Source organism: Elephas maximus, chromosome 7 (assembly GCF_024166365.1).
Source record: "Elephas maximus indicus isolate mEleMax1 chromosome 7, mEleMax1 primary haplotype, whole genome shotgun sequence".
In the NCBI taxonomy this organism is placed as follows: domain Eukaryota; kingdom Metazoa; phylum Chordata; class Mammalia; order Proboscidea; family Elephantidae; genus Elephas; species Elephas maximus.
Genome location: NC_064825.1, coordinates 72,371,027 through 72,393,525, shown reverse-complemented (window position 1 = coordinate 72,393,525; position 22,499 = coordinate 72,371,027). Strand labels below are relative to the sequence as shown.

General features: G+C 46.9%; 1 protein-coding gene across 5 annotated transcripts in view; it reads left to right on the top strand.

Annotated features, from left to right (window-relative positions):
• PLEKHA7 (pleckstrin homology domain containing A7) overlaps positions 1 to 22,499 on the top strand; it is a 236,738-nt gene that overhangs the window by 13,068 nt on the left and 201,171 nt on the right. The window contains exons 1-2 of one of the 5 annotated variants that reach the window (XM_049890557.1): positions 10,440 to 10,456; positions 10,724 to 10,895. The exons of 3 other annotated variants lie outside the window; for them this stretch is intronic. In XM_049890557.1, coding sequence (XP_049746514.1) covers positions 10,861 to 10,895 — 35 coding nt within the window. In that variant the 5' untranslated portion in view covers positions 10,440 to 10,456; positions 10,724 to 10,860. Of the gene's footprint in view, positions 1 to 6,763; positions 10,004 to 10,439; positions 10,457 to 10,723; positions 10,896 to 22,499 lie in introns of those variants that run through there. One more of the 5 variants, XM_049890556.1, reaches the window with a different exon arrangement.

Genomic DNA, 22,499 nt, shown 5'->3' with positions numbered 1-22,499 from the left:
GCTAGGCTGCTAACTGGAAGGTTGGTGGTTCCTTAGAGGCACCTCTGAAGAAAGGCCTGGCAGTCTACTTCCAAAATATCAGCCTTTGAAATATCGCTATGGAGCATAGACTACTCTGACACACATGGAGTTGCCATGAGTTGGAATTGGCTAGACTGCAACCAGCAACTTCTGAAACCTTTGCAGAGCCAGATGTGGCTTCAGATCTGTTTCCCTCCAAGGCTGTAGGGGGCTGTGCTGTGATGCCTTCCCATTTGGAAGTCTTGCCTGCCTGTAGGGGACTGCACTGTGACTCCCTCCCTTTGGGAAGTCTTGCTGGCCTTGCTTACAGTTCAGTTGTTCCCACTCCAGACTTTAGATGGGGCACTTTAGATAGGGTAGTGGGTGATTACGGGGGCTTTGTGGCTGTGGAACTCGGGCAAGTTATTGGACCTTTTTAAGTAGGTAATACTAGTATCTACCCCATAGGTCTTTTGCGGAGATTAAATGAGATAATACATGTAAAGCATTTAGTTTCCTGAACATAGTATAGACTCAATGCATTTTAGTAATTATTTCAATCAACATTAGATATTTTGCCTTTTCCTTGTAATGGTTGCGCTGGTCCAAACTGATATGGGTAATTCCTTGACTATCCTGCAGGGACTCCTGTCTTCTGGTATGCAGCGAGGGTATCTGTATATATTGTTCAGCTAGCTCAGATTTTCAACTACGGGGGCTTTCTAATAGAGGGCATTCAACATCCTGATGGGTTCCAAAATATTAAAAACATTCAGCTTTACTTGCTGTTTATAACCACCAAACCCAAAAAATCAAATCCATTGCCATCGAGTTGATTCTGACTCATAGAGCCCCTATAGAACAAAGTGGAACTTCCCCATAGGATTTCCAAGGCTGTAATCTTTACAGGAGCAGACTGCCACATCTTTCCCATGGAGCAGCTGCTGGGTTCAGACTGCCGACCTTTCAGTTGGTAGGTGAGCACTTAACCATTGTGCCACCAGGGCTTTTTGTTTATAGCCACAGCTGCCCCTATTTTGATCTTGGCTGTTATAGCATCTGAGTTTAGGCTATTTGGATATAGGTGCAGCACAGGTCATGTCTGACCCAAGCCATGACTCTTTCCCTGGGCAAGGGAAGAAATAGCTCTAGTGATGGTGTAAGAATGGAGAGGGAGGTCAGATTCAGCTCAGCATTTCTTTATCTGTTTGTGCTGTGTACCTGGCACCCTATTTGTTATACTCTGGGGGATATCAGGGAGCCCAGGGAGCCGGTGAAGCAAGATGTCCACACAACCGTCAGGTGATAGGATGGTCAGGTGATGTGTGATTAAGTATCAAGGTAAGTGGTTCAGGTGCAGCACGAAGAGGAACACTGAAAGGGAACTAATCAGGGGCTAGATGAGTCTGGGAAGACGTGGGGGCCTTATGAGCTGGGATCAGGTGGGGAAGAGAGAAGTGTGTGCCTTAGCCAGGGGGCTCAGCATCCATCATTCGGGGGTTCCGTCGTTTAGCAGACTTCCTGAGCACTTGATGTGTGCCAACCACTGATCTGGACACTGGATACTAAATGAGTAAGAGCAGAGTAGAGAAAACAGAACGGAGAGGCAGAATGATCCAGTGGTCAGGAGCATGGGCCGTGGTCAGGAGCTTGAACCCTGGTATAGGATTGCCTGGGTTTGAATCCCAGTCCTGACACTAGCTTATGGTGTGATGCTGAGCAAGTTGTGTAATCTGGACCCTCAGTTTCCCCATCCGTAAAAATAGAGACAATAATAATTGCTGTGGGGATTAAATGACCTAATATAAAGTACTCAGAATGTAAAAAGTACTATGTACGTGTTGGCCAGGCTTGGTCTTGAAAAACAAGCAGGGATTTGTTGGGTGAGGGGACTTATTAGGGTATTGTTCCAGGGCGAGGAAGCAGCAAGGACAGACCTGTGTGAGAACATGGCGTGTTCAAGGACATGGGGAGAGGAGGCTGTGGAATGGACCCCTCAGAGGAATTGGAGCTTCATCCTGAGAGTGGTGCAGGTCCAGGGAGGGGGCTTGAGCAGGGGTGTGACTGGGCCCCCCGCTGTGGTTGTGGGGGAGGATGATGGACTATGCTGGGGTTGGGTATGGTGAGGTGGTAGTGATTCATCACAACTCTGCAGGGGGTGCTGTAAGAAGTAGGATGGAGCCTGCGAGCGATCCTCCTGGCAGGTGAGGCGTTGGCCTTCAAAAGGGGAAAGGCAGGTAACCCACACCACTGCCTGGCAGCACTCCTGCCTTAAAAAAGAAGGGATGGAGATAAAGAATGGGCAGTGTGAGCATCTGAAGGGTGGCCTATTTAGAATCTGACCCCCTGCAAGTGAAAGACACCAGGGTCTCCTCACCTCACCCTTCCTCATGGCTCTCAGGGGAGGTGTGGAAATCCTGTCACCTGGTGGTCTCGGCCCTACACACTGTCAAGTCTTCAGACCTGGTGCGATTGACACTCAGTGCTTCAGGGGAAAGGTGTGGGTGCTGTGAGAAAAAAAGAGAGCCACAGGTATTTCTTAAAAGGGGAAGGAGATGGATTCAAATCAGTGAACCCTATGTATTTATCAGCTTCAACTGAAGATGACTTAGAGGAAAAATACTCTTTATATTTAGACGTTTGCTCCCCGCAATTTAACATAATTACTCATAGACTTAATTATCTGGCAGATACTAATACCCTAACATCCTCTTGTTTGCCATCCTCCCCCAGCTTCCTTAACTCCCACCCAACGATGATAGAAAAGAGAAGGAAAAAAAATTGGAGAAAACGTTCACATTTTTCTCAGGCCTGCTGGCTTATTTTCCTTTGGTCTGTCCTGATTTCCGAGGCCCCTAGGACTTATTTCCATGGCTGGTAATTTATATGCGAGACTTTGCCTAAGGTACTTGTGCAAGACTTTTAAACTTTAGCTGAGGTTGTGAGTATGGCAGAAATTATGTGAAAATGACATTTGCAGACATGGAAAGTGGAACTATCTAATACCATTGCACCTGGCTGTGTTTTTCTGGTCTGCAGTCTGGTGTTAGGAGGGTTCCCAGGGACAAGAGCAGAAATAGTGTCCTGGAATTGTTTCTGTAACCACATAGATACCATGTACTCAGCACCCACTGTTTACCAGGCCATCTGCTGCTCACTGGATGTTCACACAGGCCCTGTAAGGTCAGTGCCACCAGCAGGGAGATCCAGAGGAATTGAGAGAGCAGAAGTCTGCATGACCAACCTGCAGGAGCCTATTGTTTCTGGTAGACTGGAGTCTGAGACTTTTAAAATTGCTGGGAACTTTTTCCGAGACTGTAGGAGTGGAACCCTGGTACTGGGCCTGACAGGAATGTGGCAGGAGAGAGGAGTGTGGGTGAGGGAGTCTTCCCAATGCCTCAGGTTCTTCTAGCCCCACCTGAGTGCCTCACCTGGGCAGGTGGGAAAGGTGGACAGAGTTGGCAGGGGTGAAGTGATGGCACAGAAGAGGACCCATTAGGGTCAGATCAAACATCACTTAGAGGCCTCGAGGGGATTTTACAGTAATTGAGGCATTTTTCTGCACCCAGCGCTTTTCATACATTATTTGCTTTTATCTTCACAGTAGCCCTAAGAGGTGTTATTACCCTCATTTTTATAGATCAGGAAACAGAGGCCGAGGGAGGGCCTAAGAAATGGTGGATATATTCTAGTTTCAGGGGACATCTAGGCCAACCGGCATAATATAGTTTAGAAAGAAAATGTTCTACATCCCACTTTGATGAGTAGTGTCTGGGGTCTTAAAACCTTGCAAGTGGCCATCTAAGATACATCCGTTGGTCCCATCCCACCCAGAGCAAAGGGGAATGAAGAAAACCAAAGACACAAGGAAAATACTAACTCAAAGGACTAACGGACCAAATGAACCAGAGACTCCACCAGCTTGAGACCAGAAGAACTAAATGATGCTCAGCTACCACCGATGACCACCCTAACAGGAAACACAACAGAGAGTCCTGGATAGAGCAGGAGAAAAATGTAGAATAATTCAAATTCATGTAAGAAGACCAGACTTAATGGTCTGACAGAGACTGGAGGAACCCCTGAAACTATGGCCCCCAGACAGTCTGTTAACCCAGAACTGAAACCATTCCGAAGCCCACTCTTCAGACAAAGATTAGACGGGACTCAATGGCACCTAACAACAATAACAAGATAAAACAAAAAATAATACACATAAGGAACATGCTTCTTAGTTCAGTCAGATGTATTAGGCCAAATGGGCAGCTCCTGTCCAAAAACAGGATGAGAAGGCAGGAAGGGACAGGAACTGGTTGAGTGAACAAAGGGAACCCGGGGTGGAAAGAGGGAGTGTGTTGTCACATTGTGGGGATTGCAGTCAATGTCAATATGTGTATGAATTTTTGAATGAGAAATTAACTTGAGCTGTAAACTTTCACCTAAAGCACAATTAAAAAAAAAAAAAAGAAATGGTGGATGTATTCTGATTCCAAGCCTGTCTGCTGGCATTTACATAGCATGGTACAGTTCACTTAAGCCTCAGAAGAACCCTGTGGGGGCTATATTATGATTCTCATTTACACGTGTGGAACCGAGACCCAGCCTCAAATGACTTACACAGTTGGAGGTAATAGAACCAAAGCTAGAACCTAAATCACCAACCTGCCTTCCAGGCTTCCTTTACAGAAGAGGTTCTTCTTCAACTTTGAAAAGCCGGGAACCCTGTTTGCCTATGAGGCACCTAGCCCTTTAGAGGCCAGGGGTGGGGCCCCTCCCCAGCCAGATCTGAGGTCTTCCCCACCTCCCTTGGCACATAGTCACATGGCTTCCTGCTTGGAGCTCTGCAGTGAGATAGTTCCACCTTTACATGTCCAGCCTGCGGCTTAGTGGACCAAATTAGTTTGTCCTTTGATCTACCCGTACAAGAAGCTGATAATGGCCAGCACTACCTGGCATCAGAAACATTTTCAGGGAACTTTACTTTGAAATGTGTCCAGAATCAGACTGTTCTCATGGCCTCCACTGCTACTACCCTCGTCCACACCACTGTTTTCTCTTGCCTGGACTCTTGTAGTACCCTCTTAACTGGTCCCTGAGCTTCTCTTTCCCTCTTTCAACACAGCAGCCTGATGGGTTGTTTAAAATGAAGTTGGGTCATGCCACTCCTCACCTAAAATCATCTTAAGAGCTGCCATCTCATACGCATGGAATCCAAATCACCCGTGAGACCCTATAAATCTGGTACCACTCCCACTTCACCCTATTAACTCTCTAACCTCATTTCCTCCTGCTCTTCTTATTACTCTGCTTCAGCCCCACTCCTTGCTGTTCTTCAAACATGTGAGGCACAGCCAGCCTCAGGACTTTTGCACTTGCTGTTCCCTCTGTAAGGAATGTTTCCTTCAGGTATTCCCGTGACTTGCTGCTCCCTCACTTTCTTCTCTGCCGTCATACTCCATTCCCTTAACCCTACTTTCTTTTTCTTTAGCATTCTCAACCTGAATAGACATATTTTATTATTTGTTTCTCTCTACTAGAATTTAATCTCCATGAAGACAGGGACCATGTTTGTTTTGTTCAAAGCTGTACCTCTAATGTCTAGAACAGTATTTGGAATAAGTAGGTTCTCATAAAATAATTGTTGAATGAATTTATTAAATGGTTAGGTGAATTCTGATATTCTGTCCTTGGGACTCTATATGGGAAGCCAGTTAGCCACTGGGAGGTGCTTCTCTGCATCCCGAGGATCCTTGGAATCTCAGAGACAGAAGGATGGGCTTTAGGTACTGTGGTTTGGGCCCAGGGATTACATGGTGTCCTTGTGTATCCACACTGGCCTCCAGTCACTGTTTCTGGGGAATTATCTGAAAATATAAATTCTTCCATCATGCCTGTCCAAAATGACCACAGTGAATTAAAGTGAGTTGTCTTACCTCCTAAGCTCCAAGGACTATTTGAATGCCTATTGAGTTCTCAGAGACAAACCAATACTTGCTGGGGCCAAAGAAGGTACCGTTGTGTTCTCGAGGTTCTGTTGAGTCATGAGTTGGAGCTGGAGTTGGAGTTGAGCCATTCCTAGGACAACAGTGTGATTCAAGGCTTCTGAGTGTAATAGGGCTTTGAATCAGTTTGAACTGGTTCAGTCATGGCCGACAAAGTAAAATCACAATGGACCCAAATTATTAAAATTTGGATCAACAGGAACAATAATTGAAACAGGAAAAATTATGAGGCAAAGCCCTGAAATGGGAGACTTGAAAGAGTCTGATGTGGGAGATTGGATTACTGCCAGGACTGTGGAGTGAGATACACATTCAAAGCAGCATGGTCGGCTGCCATCTTTGAGCTGGGCATTGCTATTTCCCACTCTGCTGGTCAAGAGATTTGGTTACTAAACAATGTACACACTGCTCTTGTTTTCTAAGAGAGAGATTAAGTTTCTAGCAGGGCTTCGAGCCATAATTTTTCCTCTTCTGGTTATTGTTTCAGCTCACCCACACTTTAAAAATTTGAGTCTGTTGCGATTTTGCTTCCTTGGCTGTGACTGAGCCGGGAAGAACCAGTTCCAGTTCAAAGCAGAGCCATTCTGGTTTAACCCCCTGTGAGAATTTGCATTTCTACCCCAGAGATACTGTATCAGAATCTATAGTTTAACAAGGTCTACAGGTGTTTTTTTATACATTAAAAACAGATCCCCAGCTGATTCTTACGTGTACATAAGAATCAGCTGGGGATCTTATTAAAATGTAGATTCTGATTCAGTATCTCTGGGCTAGAAAAGAAAATTCTCAGCAGGGGGTCAAACCGGAATGAACCGGTTCAATGCCCTAGTAGTAGACCAGAAGGAAAGAAACTAACATTGAAGGAATACTTATTGTGTGTAGTACCTAGCCACAGTGTTTATGTAGTTATCTCATTTAGCTGTGTTACAACCTTGAAATTGATAATCATGTATCCTGCTTGGTAGGATGGGGAAGTTAAGGCTCGGAGGAACGAAATAACTTGATCATACTTAAATGATGGAACTGAGGGGCTTGCTGACTCCAGAGCCTTAGGAATAATTGTAAAAGGCTATAAGAAAGAACTCACAACGAGGCCATGAAGGTCTGGTAGTATTTGGGCTGCACAGCATTGAGCGGTGGCACAGACAGTGAGACATGAGTGCTGTATCAGGTTTGGCTTGGGTGGTTTTGAGATAGTCTAATGACAATGAACAGGTATGTCTTTCTTTTTTGTATGTATTATTAATTACTTGAGAACAGAGAGGGGGTATTTCTAATGAAGCCCCAGAGAGCTGGGGCTGGAGAAACTTCTGGCATCAGCCTTTCCCAGTGGGCCTTTGCCATCTCAAAGTCACCAGGGACCATCTGAGCCAATGCCCATCTGAGTACACACAGTCATGGCTGGCTCCAGGAGCAGCTCAGAGTGAACCTCACCAGCCTTGGAGGTTTTGTGGTTAGGGAAGGCAGGCCATTGCTATGTCCTGGGTAGGGGAGGAGCCCAGGAAAGAATCAGGGACTATGAAATGGGCCTCCCTATTTGAGGGGGGATAGTGCTGGCATGGTTTAGTACTATAAGCCTTTATGAAATAAATGTTTCTTGCTACCCAGCCCATGCTGGTGGGATTAGAGCTACTCAGAGAAGGCAAAAGAGCTGCCTGTTTTTTTTGAAGTCAGTTTAAGTAACTTGTTCATATAATCATTTGTTTATCAGCATTTGTTACTCCTACTATGTGCCAGATGGCATCATGCTAGGTTTTGAGGCTACAAAGAGAAGGATGTCTTCAAGGAGTTCACAGTTCAGTGTGAGGAGATAGACAAACCAAAGATTACCGTTCAGCATAAAAGGGCAGTGGGGCCAGAAAACAGGGTGGGGCTGCAGCGTGGTACTTAAGGGCACAAAGCTTTGGGTTGGCACCCACCCAGTGCCAGTGCTGTCGAGTCGGGCACAGTCAGGCTCAAATCTTGTCCCAACCAAACCACTTACTAGCTTTGGTCTTGGGCGAGTTGTTGGTTTGGGCTAGGTGTTCCTGAAAGCAGCCTGTTGAGGTAAACATTTTCCCCGTTTTCTAGCTGAGGAAATTGAAACTCAGAGAGGGTGAATAATTTCCCCAAGGGGTCATTCAGTAAATAAGTGGCAGGTCTAGGTCTCCAAAGTTCCCCCACTTCCTCCTCTACCCTGCTGAGGAGGATGAGTTTTGTTCATGCCCATGCGTGGCCAGAGCCCTCTGGGAGATGCAGCTCTGGGCAAAGGTGTTTATTGACCGTGCGCTCCATAGGAGTCAACAGGATGATGTGACTACCCAGCATGCTGATGTTATTTTCGGTTGCATTAATGGGAATATAGTGCTCACAAAAAGGGAGGTGATGGTGCTTTGTTGCTCTGGGGTGATCACAGCTAGAGTACTGGTACCCATTCTGGGATCACCTTTTTAAGAGAGACGTGGCCAACCTGGAGCCCTCCCAAGGGAGTGACTGTGATGGGGCAGTAGAAACCTTGTTTCCTGAGGAACAGCTGAAGGAACTTGGGGTGTCTCATGTGGGAAAGAGGAGACCCGTAGGTACATGAGGGCTGGCTGCAAACATCTGAAAGATTGTCTCATAGAAGAGTCTTATTCTTTGGAAAAGCTTTAGTGAGACAGGTTTTGGCTCCAGGTTTACCACAGAGCTTTCTGAAATATCTCTGAATGTGGCGAGTTTACTGTCACTAGAGGTAATCAAGAATGGGATGGAGCAGTGGAGAGTTTGGAGTATAGATTTCCCCCACTATCCGAAAGTAGAGCATTTGTATGAAACTTTTCGTAAGCCAAAATGGCACAAAGCAAGAAGCAATTACCATTAATTTATATGGGAAAACTTTTTGAGCACTCCCAGACCCCCAAAATAACCTACCAAATCAAACCAAATAACACTAACATGTAGGAAAAACAGGAATGTTATGATGTTCACACTCACAGTTCAGAGCTGTGGCGCCTTGATGTGGAGATGCTGAGTGTAGTTTCCGGGGAAGGAGCTGCTTGGGGTGTGTGCAAAACAAATGCTGACCACGATTTTTGCTTTTTTCACAAAAGTGAAAATCCTGTCTGAATTTCTTTTAGTTAGTGGAAACAGGTACTAATTAACATACGTCTTTCATAAAAGTGAAGTTGTGTAAAGCAAACTTTCAGAAAGCGGGGGATACCTGTAAATGCCCTGACTCTCCTGCTGAGAATCCCCTGGCTTTTGGCTATCCCTTTGCTGTTCTGGTATGGCTCTTGGGTGGCTCCTGAGTAGAGGATTTAGATTTGTGTCTCTAAGCCCAGATCTCAGCAGGCTCCAGGGTCACGTGTGCATCTGGGTATGGTGGGGGAGAACACAGGTTTAGAATCAGAATTAGAAGAGCTGGGTTTGAATCCTGACTCAGCCCCTTACACCTATGTGACCTTGGGCAAGACATTTGCCCTCTCTTTAATAAGGGATCATATCATTCCCTTTCCTGCAGGGCTATTGTGAGGATTAAATGAGGTAGTCAGTGGGAGAGCACTTTGTCAAGAAGAGGGAGAGACAAACATTGGTCATTAGCAGAGGCATTTCTGGCTACCAGGAATGAAATCAACTTCAAGAATCCTGGCTGTCAGGACAGTGTCTAGGGAACTTCACCCAGTGTTGATGGAGGACCTGTTAGGTGCCAGCTGTTTTAGAGAATGAAATGGGTTTTGACTCCAGGTTCTTGCAGAGTTCTCTGAAATATTTTGTGATGTGGTGAGTTCTCCGCTTCAAGGTCACTTGAATGGAGGTGGCAGGAGAGACTGGGACAAGTGTTGAGGAAGGAGGGATCCAGGAAGCCTTTGTGGAGGAAGCAGCATTTGAATTGGGTGGACCTTGACAAAGAAAGCATTTAGCAAGAAGAAGGCAAAGCACACAACAGAAGCGAGGCCTGGAGGAGTGCAAGGGCGTGTGTAGGTGGAAATGGCATGGAGGGAGGCCATAAAATACTGGCGTGGAGCAGGGAGTATCCTTGAGAGGTAAGGGTGTCTCTTTCCAGCTGGAAGGCTCTTCCCGGCCATAGGGTTTGCAGCTCTTGGGTAGTTGAAGCAGATCCAGGTTACTGCAGTGTTTGCTGGTGAAACCTGGGTCGTAAAGGGGCAGGGCGAGAAGTTCCTAGGAGGCTGATTTACATTCCCTTCATTTCTCAGATGAAGGTGAGGCCCAGGGATGGGAAGGTAGCTTCCTAAAATCCTCCAGCAGGTATGGGGTGAGCTGAGATTAGAACCAAGGCCCAACATCTCATCCAGGGCTGTTTTCACCGTGCTGTGTGGTGAGCCGCTGTTGAGTCTGCCCAGAAGCTACTTTTCCTGATTCTGCCTCCTGGCAGGCTGTTCTATCTTAAGGAGGAAGAGGAGGAGGGAGCAAAAGTTGTGTTTACCAAAGGGGCTGGTTGGACAGGTCTCTTTTTCAAGGCCAGAGTCTAGGCCAAGGTCAGCTGGGCTGGCTTCTGGTGGGTGGAGGTGGGTGGGGTCAGGCCCTGGCTGCCACTAGTTGGGGGGCTTTGGACTGGGGATAACCACTGGTGGGGACTGAGGTTTAACAAGGAATTACCCTGGAGAACTAGTGGACTGAAAAGATTACAGCCCACACATTCTTTCTCAGATTAGGGCTGTGGGAGATTATGGGATATACAGGAGGCTGTAGGAGGCCTGTAAATTTCCCATTTGGGGCAATTAATTTGATGGATTATAAAACAGGTCACCACTTCCTCTCGCCCCTCCCTGGGCTGGACCAAACAGTCAGACTGGCTGGAGAATGTGCCTGAGAATGCCCTCCTGGTGTCCCTCATGGCCTGCTCAGACCCCCTTGTTAAAACCTTTTCTGGGCCTGGGCCATGCGTCCCTGGGGTAAAGCTCAACTAACCAAAAGGTAAGTGATTCAAACCCATCCAGAGGTGCCTTGGAAGAAGGGCCTGGTGATCTGCTTCCTAAAGTTCACAGTCTTGAAAACCCTATGGAGCACAGTTCTACTCTGCACACATGGGGTCACCATGAGTCTGAATTGATAGGAATTGGTGGGTGGGTGGGTGGGGGGATCTGGACCTGCCCTTTTCCTGTCTTGTCTCCCTATACAATCATGAGCACACAGTAGGTACTTTATAAAGCCAGGCAGACCTGGCACTTATCTGGTTGGAGTCTTTCCAGATCGCCATTTGGGTGGAGTAGGGTGGGGCTCATGGTGGCAGCTCCAGTTTATAGATAGGGAAGCTGAGCCCCAGGGATGAGGTAACCTGCCCAGGGTCACTCAGGTCAACAGGAACAGCTGGGATTTGAGCCAGGTCTCTCCACTCCTGGGCCAGGGTGCCTTCTCCCATCTTCTGGTGCGATTAAAAGTGGAAGTGAAATAAGTAGTGAGCTGTTTTTCTGGGCCCTCTCCCCTGACTTTCTCCTTACCTCCAACCAGTCACCAGTGTCTCTGCTGTGGTGTCTGTGCAAGGTGTGACTTGGTCCTGCCAGCTCTCCTCCCCAGGCAGTTTCCTGGCATCTCCAGGAGGGCCCTGGTGGGGCTGTTTTTGTCTCACATGCTCACAAGTCTTGGACATCTCCCTTCTGCAATGGGGTCTGGCAGCTGGGATTGGTAAGGAGTTTCTGCACATTGCCTTTCTCTTGTGCCCACCAAAGGCCCTGCCTTTACCAGCTCACACCTGGACTGGCACAGCTGGTACTGACTAGTTGTCCTGCCTTGGTCCTCTCCTCCTTTTGGGGGTTCAAAGATACCTCATGTGCCTCCTGATGAGGGTTTTCTGAGGTGTTCCCAACCTGGGGGTTCTCTTCTTGTGGTCTAGTCCTGTTAAATCGCACCACTCACCTTGGTCCTGAACACACAACAGCAACACTGTACTGCCAGTAGCATTCCTACAAACTTCATTGTCTTCTGTGCCTTTGCGCTTGCAGTTCCTGTCACTGGGAATACCCTTTTCCATCCAGATAACTCCTATGCATCCTTTAAGACTCAGACATAGGACGCCTTCCCTGACCACTCCCCACCAAGGCTTCGTGACATCCCTTCATTGCTGCATTTGTCCATTTGTCCTTCCCTCCTTCCTTCCATTCTTTTTTTTTTTTTAAATCATATTTTATTGTTTTTTTTTTGGTGAAAGCATATACAGCAAAGCAGGTTCTCATTCAACAATCTCTGCACATGTTGTTCAGTGATACTGGCTATAGTCATCACATTGTATCAACATTCTCATTATTTCGGTTCTAGTCGTTCCCTTCCCATTAACCTAGTCTCCCAGCCTTTCAACCTTCTCATCTATACTTTATTGGTTGACCATTTGGTTTCATATAGATGGGATTTTTAAAAGAGCATAGTGCTCTAGGGTGATATTTATTACTTTATGAACTAACCTGATATTTTGCTAAAAGATGACTTAATCTTTCTTCCTTCCTTCCTCCCTCCCTCCCTGGCTCTCTCCCTTCCTTTCTTTCTCCCTCCTTCCCTTCCTTTTTTCCTTTCTGTATGTAATAAGAAGCTTTTATGAGTCTGACATTGCTGTAAGGGCTGGGGAGTATAACAGTTAACAAAATGAAGATGTCTGTGCTCATGGAGCCTACTACATCCTAGCATCTTCTCTTGCCACAGATCACATTAGTTTTTATATATGTTTCTCACCCCCATTGTCTTAGTCATCTAGTGCTGCTGTAATAGAAATACCACAAGTGGATAGCTTTAACAAAGAGAAATTTATTTTCTCACAGTCTAGTAGGCTAGAAGTCCAAATCAGGGCATCAGCTCCAGGGAAAGGCTTTCTCTGTCTGTCAGCTCTGGAGGAAGGTCCGTCTAGTCAATCTTCCCCTGGACTAGGAGCCTCTCAGCACAGGAACCCAGGGTCCAAAAGACAAGCTCTGCTCCCAGCACTGCTTTCTAGGTGGTATGAGGTCCCCAACTCTCTGCTTGCTTCCCTTTTATCTCTTGTAAGATAAAAGGTGGTGCAGGCCACACCCCAGGGAAATTCCCTTTACATTGGCTCAGGGATGTGACCTGAGCAAGGGTGTTACATCCCACCCTAATCCTCTTTAACCAGTGGCAGACATTATGATTTATAACACACAGGGAAATCAAAAAATGGAGGACAACTGCACAATACTGGAAATCATGGCCTAACCAAGTTGACACATATTTTGGGGGGACACAATTCAATTCACGACACCCATTAGACTGAATCCTCCTCATGTTTTTGTTAATTCATCTCTGTATCCCCAGTGCTCAGCACAGTGTCCGGCACAGAAAAACTTCAAAGTTAATGTTGAATGAATGAACGAACAGGCTTTCCACCTTCCTCTCCCCTCTTTAACTAGCCTCTAGAGAATGTCTACCTGCTTTTGTGCAGCTTTCCCCACCCCCAGAGAGCTCCCTCCTCCCTTTCCTCCTGGCTGCATGTGTGCTGCTCACATGATCTGCTTCATATTACACCTTTTTCTGTTTACACGTTCTCTCTCTCCTTCACCTGATTGTAAATTCCTTCAAGGCAGGCCCCATTTCTTGTTCACTTGTGTGTACTCAAAATTTCTGCCCATTTGCATATTCAGTAAAATGAAGCAACATGTGGAAAAGTGTTTAAAGAAGTCCAAATATAAGGACAGACTTGGGTGCCTAGAACTGGGTTGATTTATTCATGAACGGCTTGTGGGCACCTGCTATGTGCCAGCCCTGAGCCAGGTGCTGGGCATTCATAGATGAATGAGACAGAGACATTTGTCTTGAGAAGCTCAGAAAGAAGAACGTGCAGACAGGGTGAGGAAGTGTCTAGTACACTGGTAGTCGAAACACTGGTGGCGTAGGATGCCCAGACTGTTCCTTTTGGTCAAAGAACATGCACCGCAGTTAAGAGGGTCATCAGACAGGCCTGGATTTTAATCCCATTTTTGTCTCTTGATAGCTGTGTGACCTTGGACGAGTGGATCAGCTTTTCTGAGCTTCAGTTTTCTCTTCTGAAATCAGGAGCTAGTAAGAGCAGCTACCTTGTGGGATCATTCATTCATTCATTGGCTGGATATCATTGAGTTCCTACTATGTGCCAGGCATTGTTCTAGATGCTGAGGAGGAGATAGTGAACAAAACCTTTTAGCAAAAAGTCCTTGCCTTCATGGAGCTTACATTTTGGTGGGAGAAAAAGATAAGAAACAAAATGGTTAAAATATATAGTATCAAAGGGTGATCCATGAGATAGAAATAAACAGGGAAAGGGGATGGGAGTGCCGGAGGAGTGGGTGGGATGGGGGACTAAAATGTTCAGAGAAGCCCCTCTGAAGAAATGACATTTGAGTAGGAATTTAATCAAGCCTGTAGACATCTGGGGGCAGAACCAGTGGCATCATTAGGGTTGGTGTCACACAGTGTGGTAATTCATGGTGTCACCCCCCCCACCATGGATTTCTTCCCGTACCAGACCACACAGAATCCTTAGTAATATTTTTTGTACTAATGTTTTTTATTTTTCTCCTTCTTTTACTTTAATTACTACTTCATTCTCAAAAAAGTTATTGGTAGAGGTTAACAAATACTAATTACCCCAATATTGTGGCTAAAACACCAGAAAATCTGACAAAATCGGCAGCTATAAAAACACTGGCAGCAACGAAAACAACAGCACATTTTTGTAGTGCATCCAGATGAAACCATGTGATTGGAAGCGTCACTGTGATTGGGTGATAATGGCAGCTCTGACTGGAGCACATTAAAAGGTTCAATAAGTAAATTAGCATAGAGTTTTAGCCTTGTAGGTATATCTACACAGGTAGGCTGGGCTTACAAAAAATGTTTTTGTTGTTATAACTAACTACAGGGATATATATAGAAAAAATAATAAACTTCTGCTGAAACAAAAATTCATAGATAGTCATTTTGGTATGACCCCCTCTGACAGTGTCACCGGTGTGCTCTGCACACCCTCCCACTCATGACCCCCTAGTGATGCCACTGGGCAGAACATTCCGTGAAGAGGGAAGAGCAAATTCAAAAGTCCTGAGGCTGGAGTGTGCGTGGCTTGTTCAAGGAACAGCAAGGAGACCGGAGTGATGGGAGCCAAGGGAGCAGGAGCCGAGGGGTGTGTGTGGGAGCTGGGTTGGGGGGTATTGCAGGCCTTTGAAAGGACTTTGGCTTTCACCTTGAGATGAGAACCTGTTGAAGGATTTGAGCAGAGGAGTGATATGATCTGCCTTTTGTTTTCTAAGATAATTTTGATTGTTATGTGGAGAGTAGACTGATCAAAGACTATGTACCATGCTTAGCACAGTGCCCGGCATGTAGAAAGTCTTCATTAAATTGTAGTTTTGCTTTAAAAAAAATGGTAGTTTTGTTCTTGATGATACTATTATTATCATCTGTAAGTGTGGCCTGAGCCCCATGCCATCTGCCCTCTTGGGAGCTTCAGCATCCAGGATGCTTTCTCCCCAAGAAGGAGTGTGATGGGTCTTGGACTTGAGGATGAGGAGAAAGGAGGTGTATCATTCTTTGGCTGTTTCTTTATCTTCTGCTCAGAAGCTATGGTCAGGCATGATGGTGGCACTGGTGGTGACGGTAGCAGTGGTGGCTGGCAGTGGTGATGGTGGCAGTGGTAGTAGTGGCACAAGAGAGAAGGCAGAAGAGTCTTATCTCCCTTCCCCTCAAACCCAGAGTGGGGAGCTGGAGCTGGAGATTATAAAGTACCAATAAACCACACAGGCCAGGAGAGGCTGTGTCCCCAGAGCTGTCCCCACCTCCCAGAACATCACCACGAGTATCTCTCCTCCCTGCCTCACCCCCAGAGCTCAGGCCTCTATGGAAAGGTCTTGAGTCCCCAATCTGGTCTCTGAAATGAATTACCCACCCACCCAGTATAGGGATACCTTCGGCAGCCCAAACTGCCTCTGCTTTGTGACTGTGGATAAGGGGAGGATCTTGCCAGCCAGTAAGCTAGCCCCGTCCCCCTGTAATTGTCACTTCCTCATTGTTAGGAAGTCCTGTATTAGGTTGAGTGAAATCTGTTTGCTCTGACATCTTCCACTGCTTTTAGTTCTGAAATAGAGGGTGTCAGCTATAATTCCCGCCAGCCCCCACCTCCACTTTATCCCTTGCCCTGTCTCCCTTAGTGAAACGTTTCCTCAGAGACTCTGTTCAGTTCTTGCTCTGTTACTCAGAGTGATCAACTGGTAGGGGAGGCCAAGGGAAGCTTGGGGTGAAGAGTTAGCCAGTTCGAAGAGGAAAGAAAGATTTTTGAGGCAGAAGGTAAGGCAGTATCTTAAAATAGTGTACAGTTGTCAGCTGCCATGAGTCAACCCCCAACTCGGGGAGAACCCGTGAAACACTGCCCAGTCCTGCACCATCCCATGATTGGATGTAGGTCACCAGGCCTTTCTTCCTAGTCTGTCTTATCCTGGAAGGTCTGCTGAATCCTGTTCAGCATTATAGCAACACAAAAGCCTCTGCTGATAGACGGGTGGTGGCTATGTATGAGGTGGATTGGTTGGGAATCAGACTCGGGTCTCCCACATGCAAGATGAGAATTCTGCCACTGAACGAACCACTAAATTGGTTGCTGTCAAGTTGATTCTGACTCATAGCGACCTTATAGGATGGAGAAGAACTGCCCTATAGGATTTCTAAGGAGCAGCTGGTGGATTCCAACTGCCAACATTTTGGTTAGCAGCCAAACTCTTAGCCACTGCGCCACCTGGGCTCCACTGAATCCAGAAATTCTAGGTAGTTTGGTATCGCTGGAGTGATAGGGAGTGTGTGTGTGTTTGTGTGTATATCTGTGTGTAGGGGGAAGATGATGCCTGAGAGATAGGCCAGAGCCAGAATGTGAAGGGCTGCCTGTGCCATGTCAAGGATTGTGGACTTGTGGTCAGAAGGCTACCTAGGAGAATGGGTTTTGAAAACTGGATTGTTTGGGGGCCCAGGTACTATGGGTTTCATATTCTCCTAGAACTCATAAATGGATTTTCAAGCACCACTAACTCTCCTTCCTGCTGTGTCCTGGGGTTACTGATTAAACCTGTCCTTGGGACCTCTGCAGAGCGGAGCAGGGACAAGTCAGCACCTTGAATGTGCCAGTCACCCTGGACATGGCTGTTTCTGAGCTCAGCACTGGGCAAGCCTGTGTCCAGGCCCTGCCTCTGGGGCTCCCCTTTCCTGGGTTGGAGTGGGGGTCAGGTGCTGTAGCCAGGGCTAGCCTCACCCTGCCTCTGTCTGAGAGCTGGCTGGACACATAGGCCTGTCTCTGCCCTGCAGGGTTTCTGATTTATGCGGTGAGTCCTCATTAACAGCGAACTGGTCTCTGAGCCCTTGGCCAAACATTCCAAACTCTTTGGGCATAAAGATTTTCTGAAGGGGCCTGGGGCCCTCCCAGGGCTTGACAGCTTCTCTTCATGCCGAATGTACATAGCTACTTGTATCTGATTTTTATGTATTCCCAAAAGTACTTTCCCAGCCTCTGGGAGGAGGTCTGTCTTTGGCAGCCTCACCGGACTGTTGGGGCTCTACCGGCAGACCCGCCTCTCCCTGCTGGCATATGGTGTGTCCTCCCACCACCGCCTGTCCTTCCCCAGCGTCTTGGATGCTGAAGGGCCGAGGGTGGAGTGGTACTTTTTGTTTTGTTTTTAAATAGGGGCAACGTGGGTAAACAGAACGTTGTTCTGGTGCCATCGGGGAGGGCTAGGACCCCACATTCCAGCTCCATGACGACAGCCTGTTTCGTTGCCGCTTGCTGGGCTGTGGGCAGCAGCAGCTCAGACTCAGACAATGGTGGCTCTGTTGAAATGCCGCTGCTGGGCTCCAGCAGAATGCATTTTAATTGAACATTTTCCACTCTGAAATCTGTGGGGATCTGGTGGCCCACTCCTCCTCATTCGTTCATTTTCTCTCTGCAGCTCAGGAGCCAAGTTATCACAGCTCCTTATCTCCCTCTGTCTTATCTTAGCAGCTCTTGGGGAGAAATGGTGTTTCTACCCTGGGGGTGGTTTGCACTTGGCTGGCTGAGTAATGGTGAGAGAAAGGCTGAGGTGAGGCTGCAGGTGACTGGGAGACATACCTGTAGCCTGGTCTGGAGTGTCATTGCACTCATGCAGTCATTAAATGATGCTGCAGATCAATTCTTCTGAACACAGTGAGAATATACATATATCAAATGATATATACAGATATCAAATTAAGAAATGAAAATCATCCACGCAGCATGGAGCCAGCTACCACTTTGGCATTATTCTCCATGATTCTAATGCCCATCCAGTTGGGTTTGCTCAGACCCTGCTACACTACACCTCTTTCTTTTGTTGTGTGACTTTCTGTCTTATGTTACTTGATAACTTTTGTGTCTGGGCCTCTGTGAACAAGGACCGTGTCTTGTGCTTGCCTCCCTTGTTTCCCTCAAGCAACAGGAGTAGGTGGCCGCTAATTACTGCAGAATTTAACGGAGGGATGTGAACAAAGGCCTTGTTATCAGCATTAAATGATATTAAGCTGTAGGCTGATTCTCCCTCCCTCTTACAAACAGAAGCGGTGTGTCTGGAACATAAAGAAGCTTTTAAAGGAAAGTTGAAAGTTGCATTAACAAAGACCTCTCCCAGAGACCTCCTGGCTTGGATGAGCAGAAGTAAATTCAGGCTTTGTTTCCTCTGCCTTGGGGAGGATTCAGGCAGCCAAGTCGAGGTGAGGGGGGATGAGGTGTGCCTGCTGTCCAACCGGTTTCTATACACAACATCCGAGCCAGTATGTTTTTGTTGGGGTGACAAAGAGGGGAGGGGTAAACTTTGCCTTACGTCTACTGCTGGGCACCTTACATTATCTTGTTTCGTCTTCACAGCAGCCTGAAGATGAAGGAAATACTCGACCTCGTTTTATAGATAAGGATTCCCAGGCTCCATGGTTGCCCAGCTAGGAATTGGTAGAGCCAAGCTTTGGCCACAGGTTGGACCTTTACTCTCGCTGCCAACGATCCTGGAGCAGGGACTGGGCCATGGTCCAGACAGGTAGTCACTGCTGCCTGTGTGGGTTTGGCCTTCGAGTGGTGGGTGAGGGGTGGGAGATGCTGAGTTGGAGCAGGAAGGGAGTTAATTAGTCAGGTACTTATTTCACACCTGCTTTGTATGCAGCAGGGGCCTTGGTGGCACAGTGGTTAAAGAGCTTGGCTGCTAACCCGAAGGTTGGCAGTTCAAATTCACCAGCTGCTCCTTGGAAACCCTATGGGGCAGTTCTACTCTGTCCTGTAGGGTCGCTATGAGTCAAATTGACTCAACAGCAGTGGGTTTTCTAAATATACAGCAAGGTGCTGGACACTGAAGGGATACAGAGAAAGAGGTCAGGATGGCACCACCCTTGTCTATTAGGCCGTCTGGATGAAGTCTCATGTTCTTATCTGAAGAGATACAGCAGGGGAGATGAGCTATAAATAGGGGCAAAGAAAACAGGAGGTAGAAAAGGTCTGAAGAGGAACAACTAGTAGCACTGATATGGGCTGGGAAGGAGAAGAGGAGTGTGAGTGACATTGTAAAGATGACAGGTCTGGGCTGAAGTGGGGGTTCCTTGTAGGTGAGGAGTCGGAACCTGATTGGAAAGGGAAGGAGGCTGGTTGTTTGGGAGACCTTGTATACCGGACCAGGAGTTTTACCTGATTCTTTGGGTGATAAAGAGCCATCAAAAGCTTTTGAACAGAGTTGACATGGGTAGAGGAGCAGTTTTAGGGTAATTAATCTGGCCCTGGTATAATATGTGGAGTGGCAGAGGGAGAGAAGAGGAGTTGCCCTACCTAGAATGCTTACCCATCTGCAAGATAAGTGGAGTGGTGGTGGACTGGGGAAATCATAGGTCTTCTTAGACTTGGACAATGTGATGGTCGTGACAGTAGAACAAAGCAGATGGCTGTGTGCCTTCCATTCTGGAGTGTGTAACCACTCCAGATGCCTGGCTTAATGAATGGTTGGCACTCGTGCATGCATTCATTCAACAATTTTTTATTGCGTGCTTACAACGGCTCTCAAGCCAGGCACATGTTGGTGAGCAAAACAGACTGATCCCCCACCTCGGGTCTGACGTTGAAAGTAGATGTCATGAGAGAAAAAAGTGACAGGAGAAGCGTCTTCATTGCCCTAAGGAAATGATTTGCTCCATAGCCTGATTGGTCCACCAGAATGAAAGCATTGCTTCCCTCTGCAGAGAGGAGTTCTTGAAGAGCAGGCTCTGAGACAGAGCTCACTTAGAGGCTTAGAGGGGTAGGGGTTTCCAACCTCATCTAGTCCAACCCCTGAATTTACAGATGAGTTAAATAGGGCCTCAGAGAGGTTGGGGGAATTCCCAGGCCCTGCAGCACATTCCTGTAAGCCTCTGCACCTCAGCACTCCTGCCCCACAGGCTGGTTATTCTCCCTGATTGAGCCAGCCTTTCTAGCCTGGTTTCTACCTGGGGTGGGAGATGGCCCTGGAGGAGAAAGGGTATAGTGTGGAAGATTAAAAATGGAATAAGGAAAATGTTTCAAACAAGTCAAGCCAAGAGGGGCATCCTCCTTTTCTCTGTGGGCCAGTGAAGCCCCCAAATCAAGAGTTCACAGAGGCTTTGGCTGGGATAGGGATCTTCATCTTCTCACTTGCCCAAGGTTCAGAGGCTCATTCCCAGTGCTTATCTCTGAAGCTCCAGGTGGTGGGGGACAAGATGTCACTCACTAGAGAAGTTCAAATATCCTGAGAAGTTCCAGGGGCTTTCCTCTGAACCTTTAGGATCTGGCCCATCACCCCCATGGTATGACTACAGCCTAGGATCTGTTCCAGCCTGTGAAGCCCCCAGCAAGGGCAGGGCCACTGAAGGGCTGGAGGGAGGCAGTCAGTGAGCACAGCCCCTGCACCAGGTGGGGGCGGTGGTGGCTGGCCCACAAGCAGCTGGGCTGAGCCTCTGAATGGAAGGGACCCTAGAATAGAGGCCCACACAAAATACTTTGCTAGCCCAGAAGCTGAGGCTTATAGAAGTTGCAGTTTCTCAAGATAAGAAACTACATTAGGATAAGAAAGGGAATTGCTTTAATCCAGATTTAATCAGATTAATTTGGATTTTTTTTTTTTTGTATTTTGCAGACTTCCCAGAAATTCCCCTTTCTGTAACCTCCAATAGATGTCTTGGATCTGCCCTCTCTCCCCACAGAGAACAACTCTTTTCCCTTGAAGTATTTGAAGAGGCTCCCATTTGGCTCTAAGCGTTCCCTTTACTGAGCTAAATCATCCTTGTTCTCTCATGAAACAAGGTCTTTAGTTTACTCACTGTCTGTGACACCACTCTGGACACATTCTGCTTTATCAGTGATCCTCTTAAAATGTGTGTGTTAGTCAACTCTTCAGATTGGAAGTGACAGAAACCCAACTCAAACTAGCTTAAACAGAAAAGGAAATACGATGAAACCTGTGAGATCCAGAACTCTACGGGACCACCATGTTTTTTCTGGGTCTCACAGGTTTTCCACCTTTGAGAGGGTGTGGTCTTACCACTTTTCTATCACTCTCTATTAGTGAAAAATATTTGAGTTTTCCTTCTCTGAGAGGTTTCTGCCTTATACAGGTTCCAGCTTTCACAGGTTTTACTGTATAGCAATTCCAGTAACTGCAAACTTCAAGGCTAGTTTTGACCTGGTTAGCTCTGTTGGAACCTAGTGCTCCAAGGACATTTTAAAGGCTCTCCTCTTTCTCCCATCTTTCAGTTTTGCTAACCCCTTGTCAAGGAAGAGAGATGCTCACTCTCCCAGGATATATATATTGATTCTCAAGGAATATTCTGATCGGGCTTGCTTGGATCGCGGGCTTACCACTGGGAGTGGGGCATCGTGGCTGACAGTCACCACATGACAGTAAGGGGGAAATACAGCTTCCTCAAAAGAAGGGAAGAATGTAAGCAACACATGTCTATTATATTGTGATATATAGAATTGAACACAGTGTGCCAGGTGGTGTCTGGCCAGCTCAAAAGAGAGTAGGACCGCCATTTCTCAGTTTCTCAAAATTATACTTCTATTAATAACCCAGAAGTGTCTATTAATGCAACCTAAAATAAAAATAAATGTTTGGGCCATCACATCAGGTGCTACTGCTCAGCCTTGTTTCTCTGCTCCTGTACTGCTTCTGCTGGGAGATTTTGGACTCGAATGTAGTAGGTCTTTAAGCTTATCCCTGTTAGATTTCATTTGACTGTATTGGGTCCAGAGAATCAGCCTGCTGAGATCATTTAGTCCTAATTCTGTCATTTGGCTTGCTGGTTCTTGCTCTCAGCTCGGTGTACTCTGCTGTCAGGTGATAGGATGTGATTGGCATTTAATGATTGTGGGGGGAGGGGCATGGAGAGAGAGGAGGAGGGAAGTGCAACAGCAGTCAGCTGCATCAAAAGAACCAGAATCTTCTTCTGCCTCTCCCCCACCGTTCCTGCCTAGAAACCCGTACAGTTTCCTTTGCATGGCCCCTGAGGTCAGCCTTACGGGTTCATGGTATGTTGAAGGTCAACTGGAATGACGTCAGTCATTTT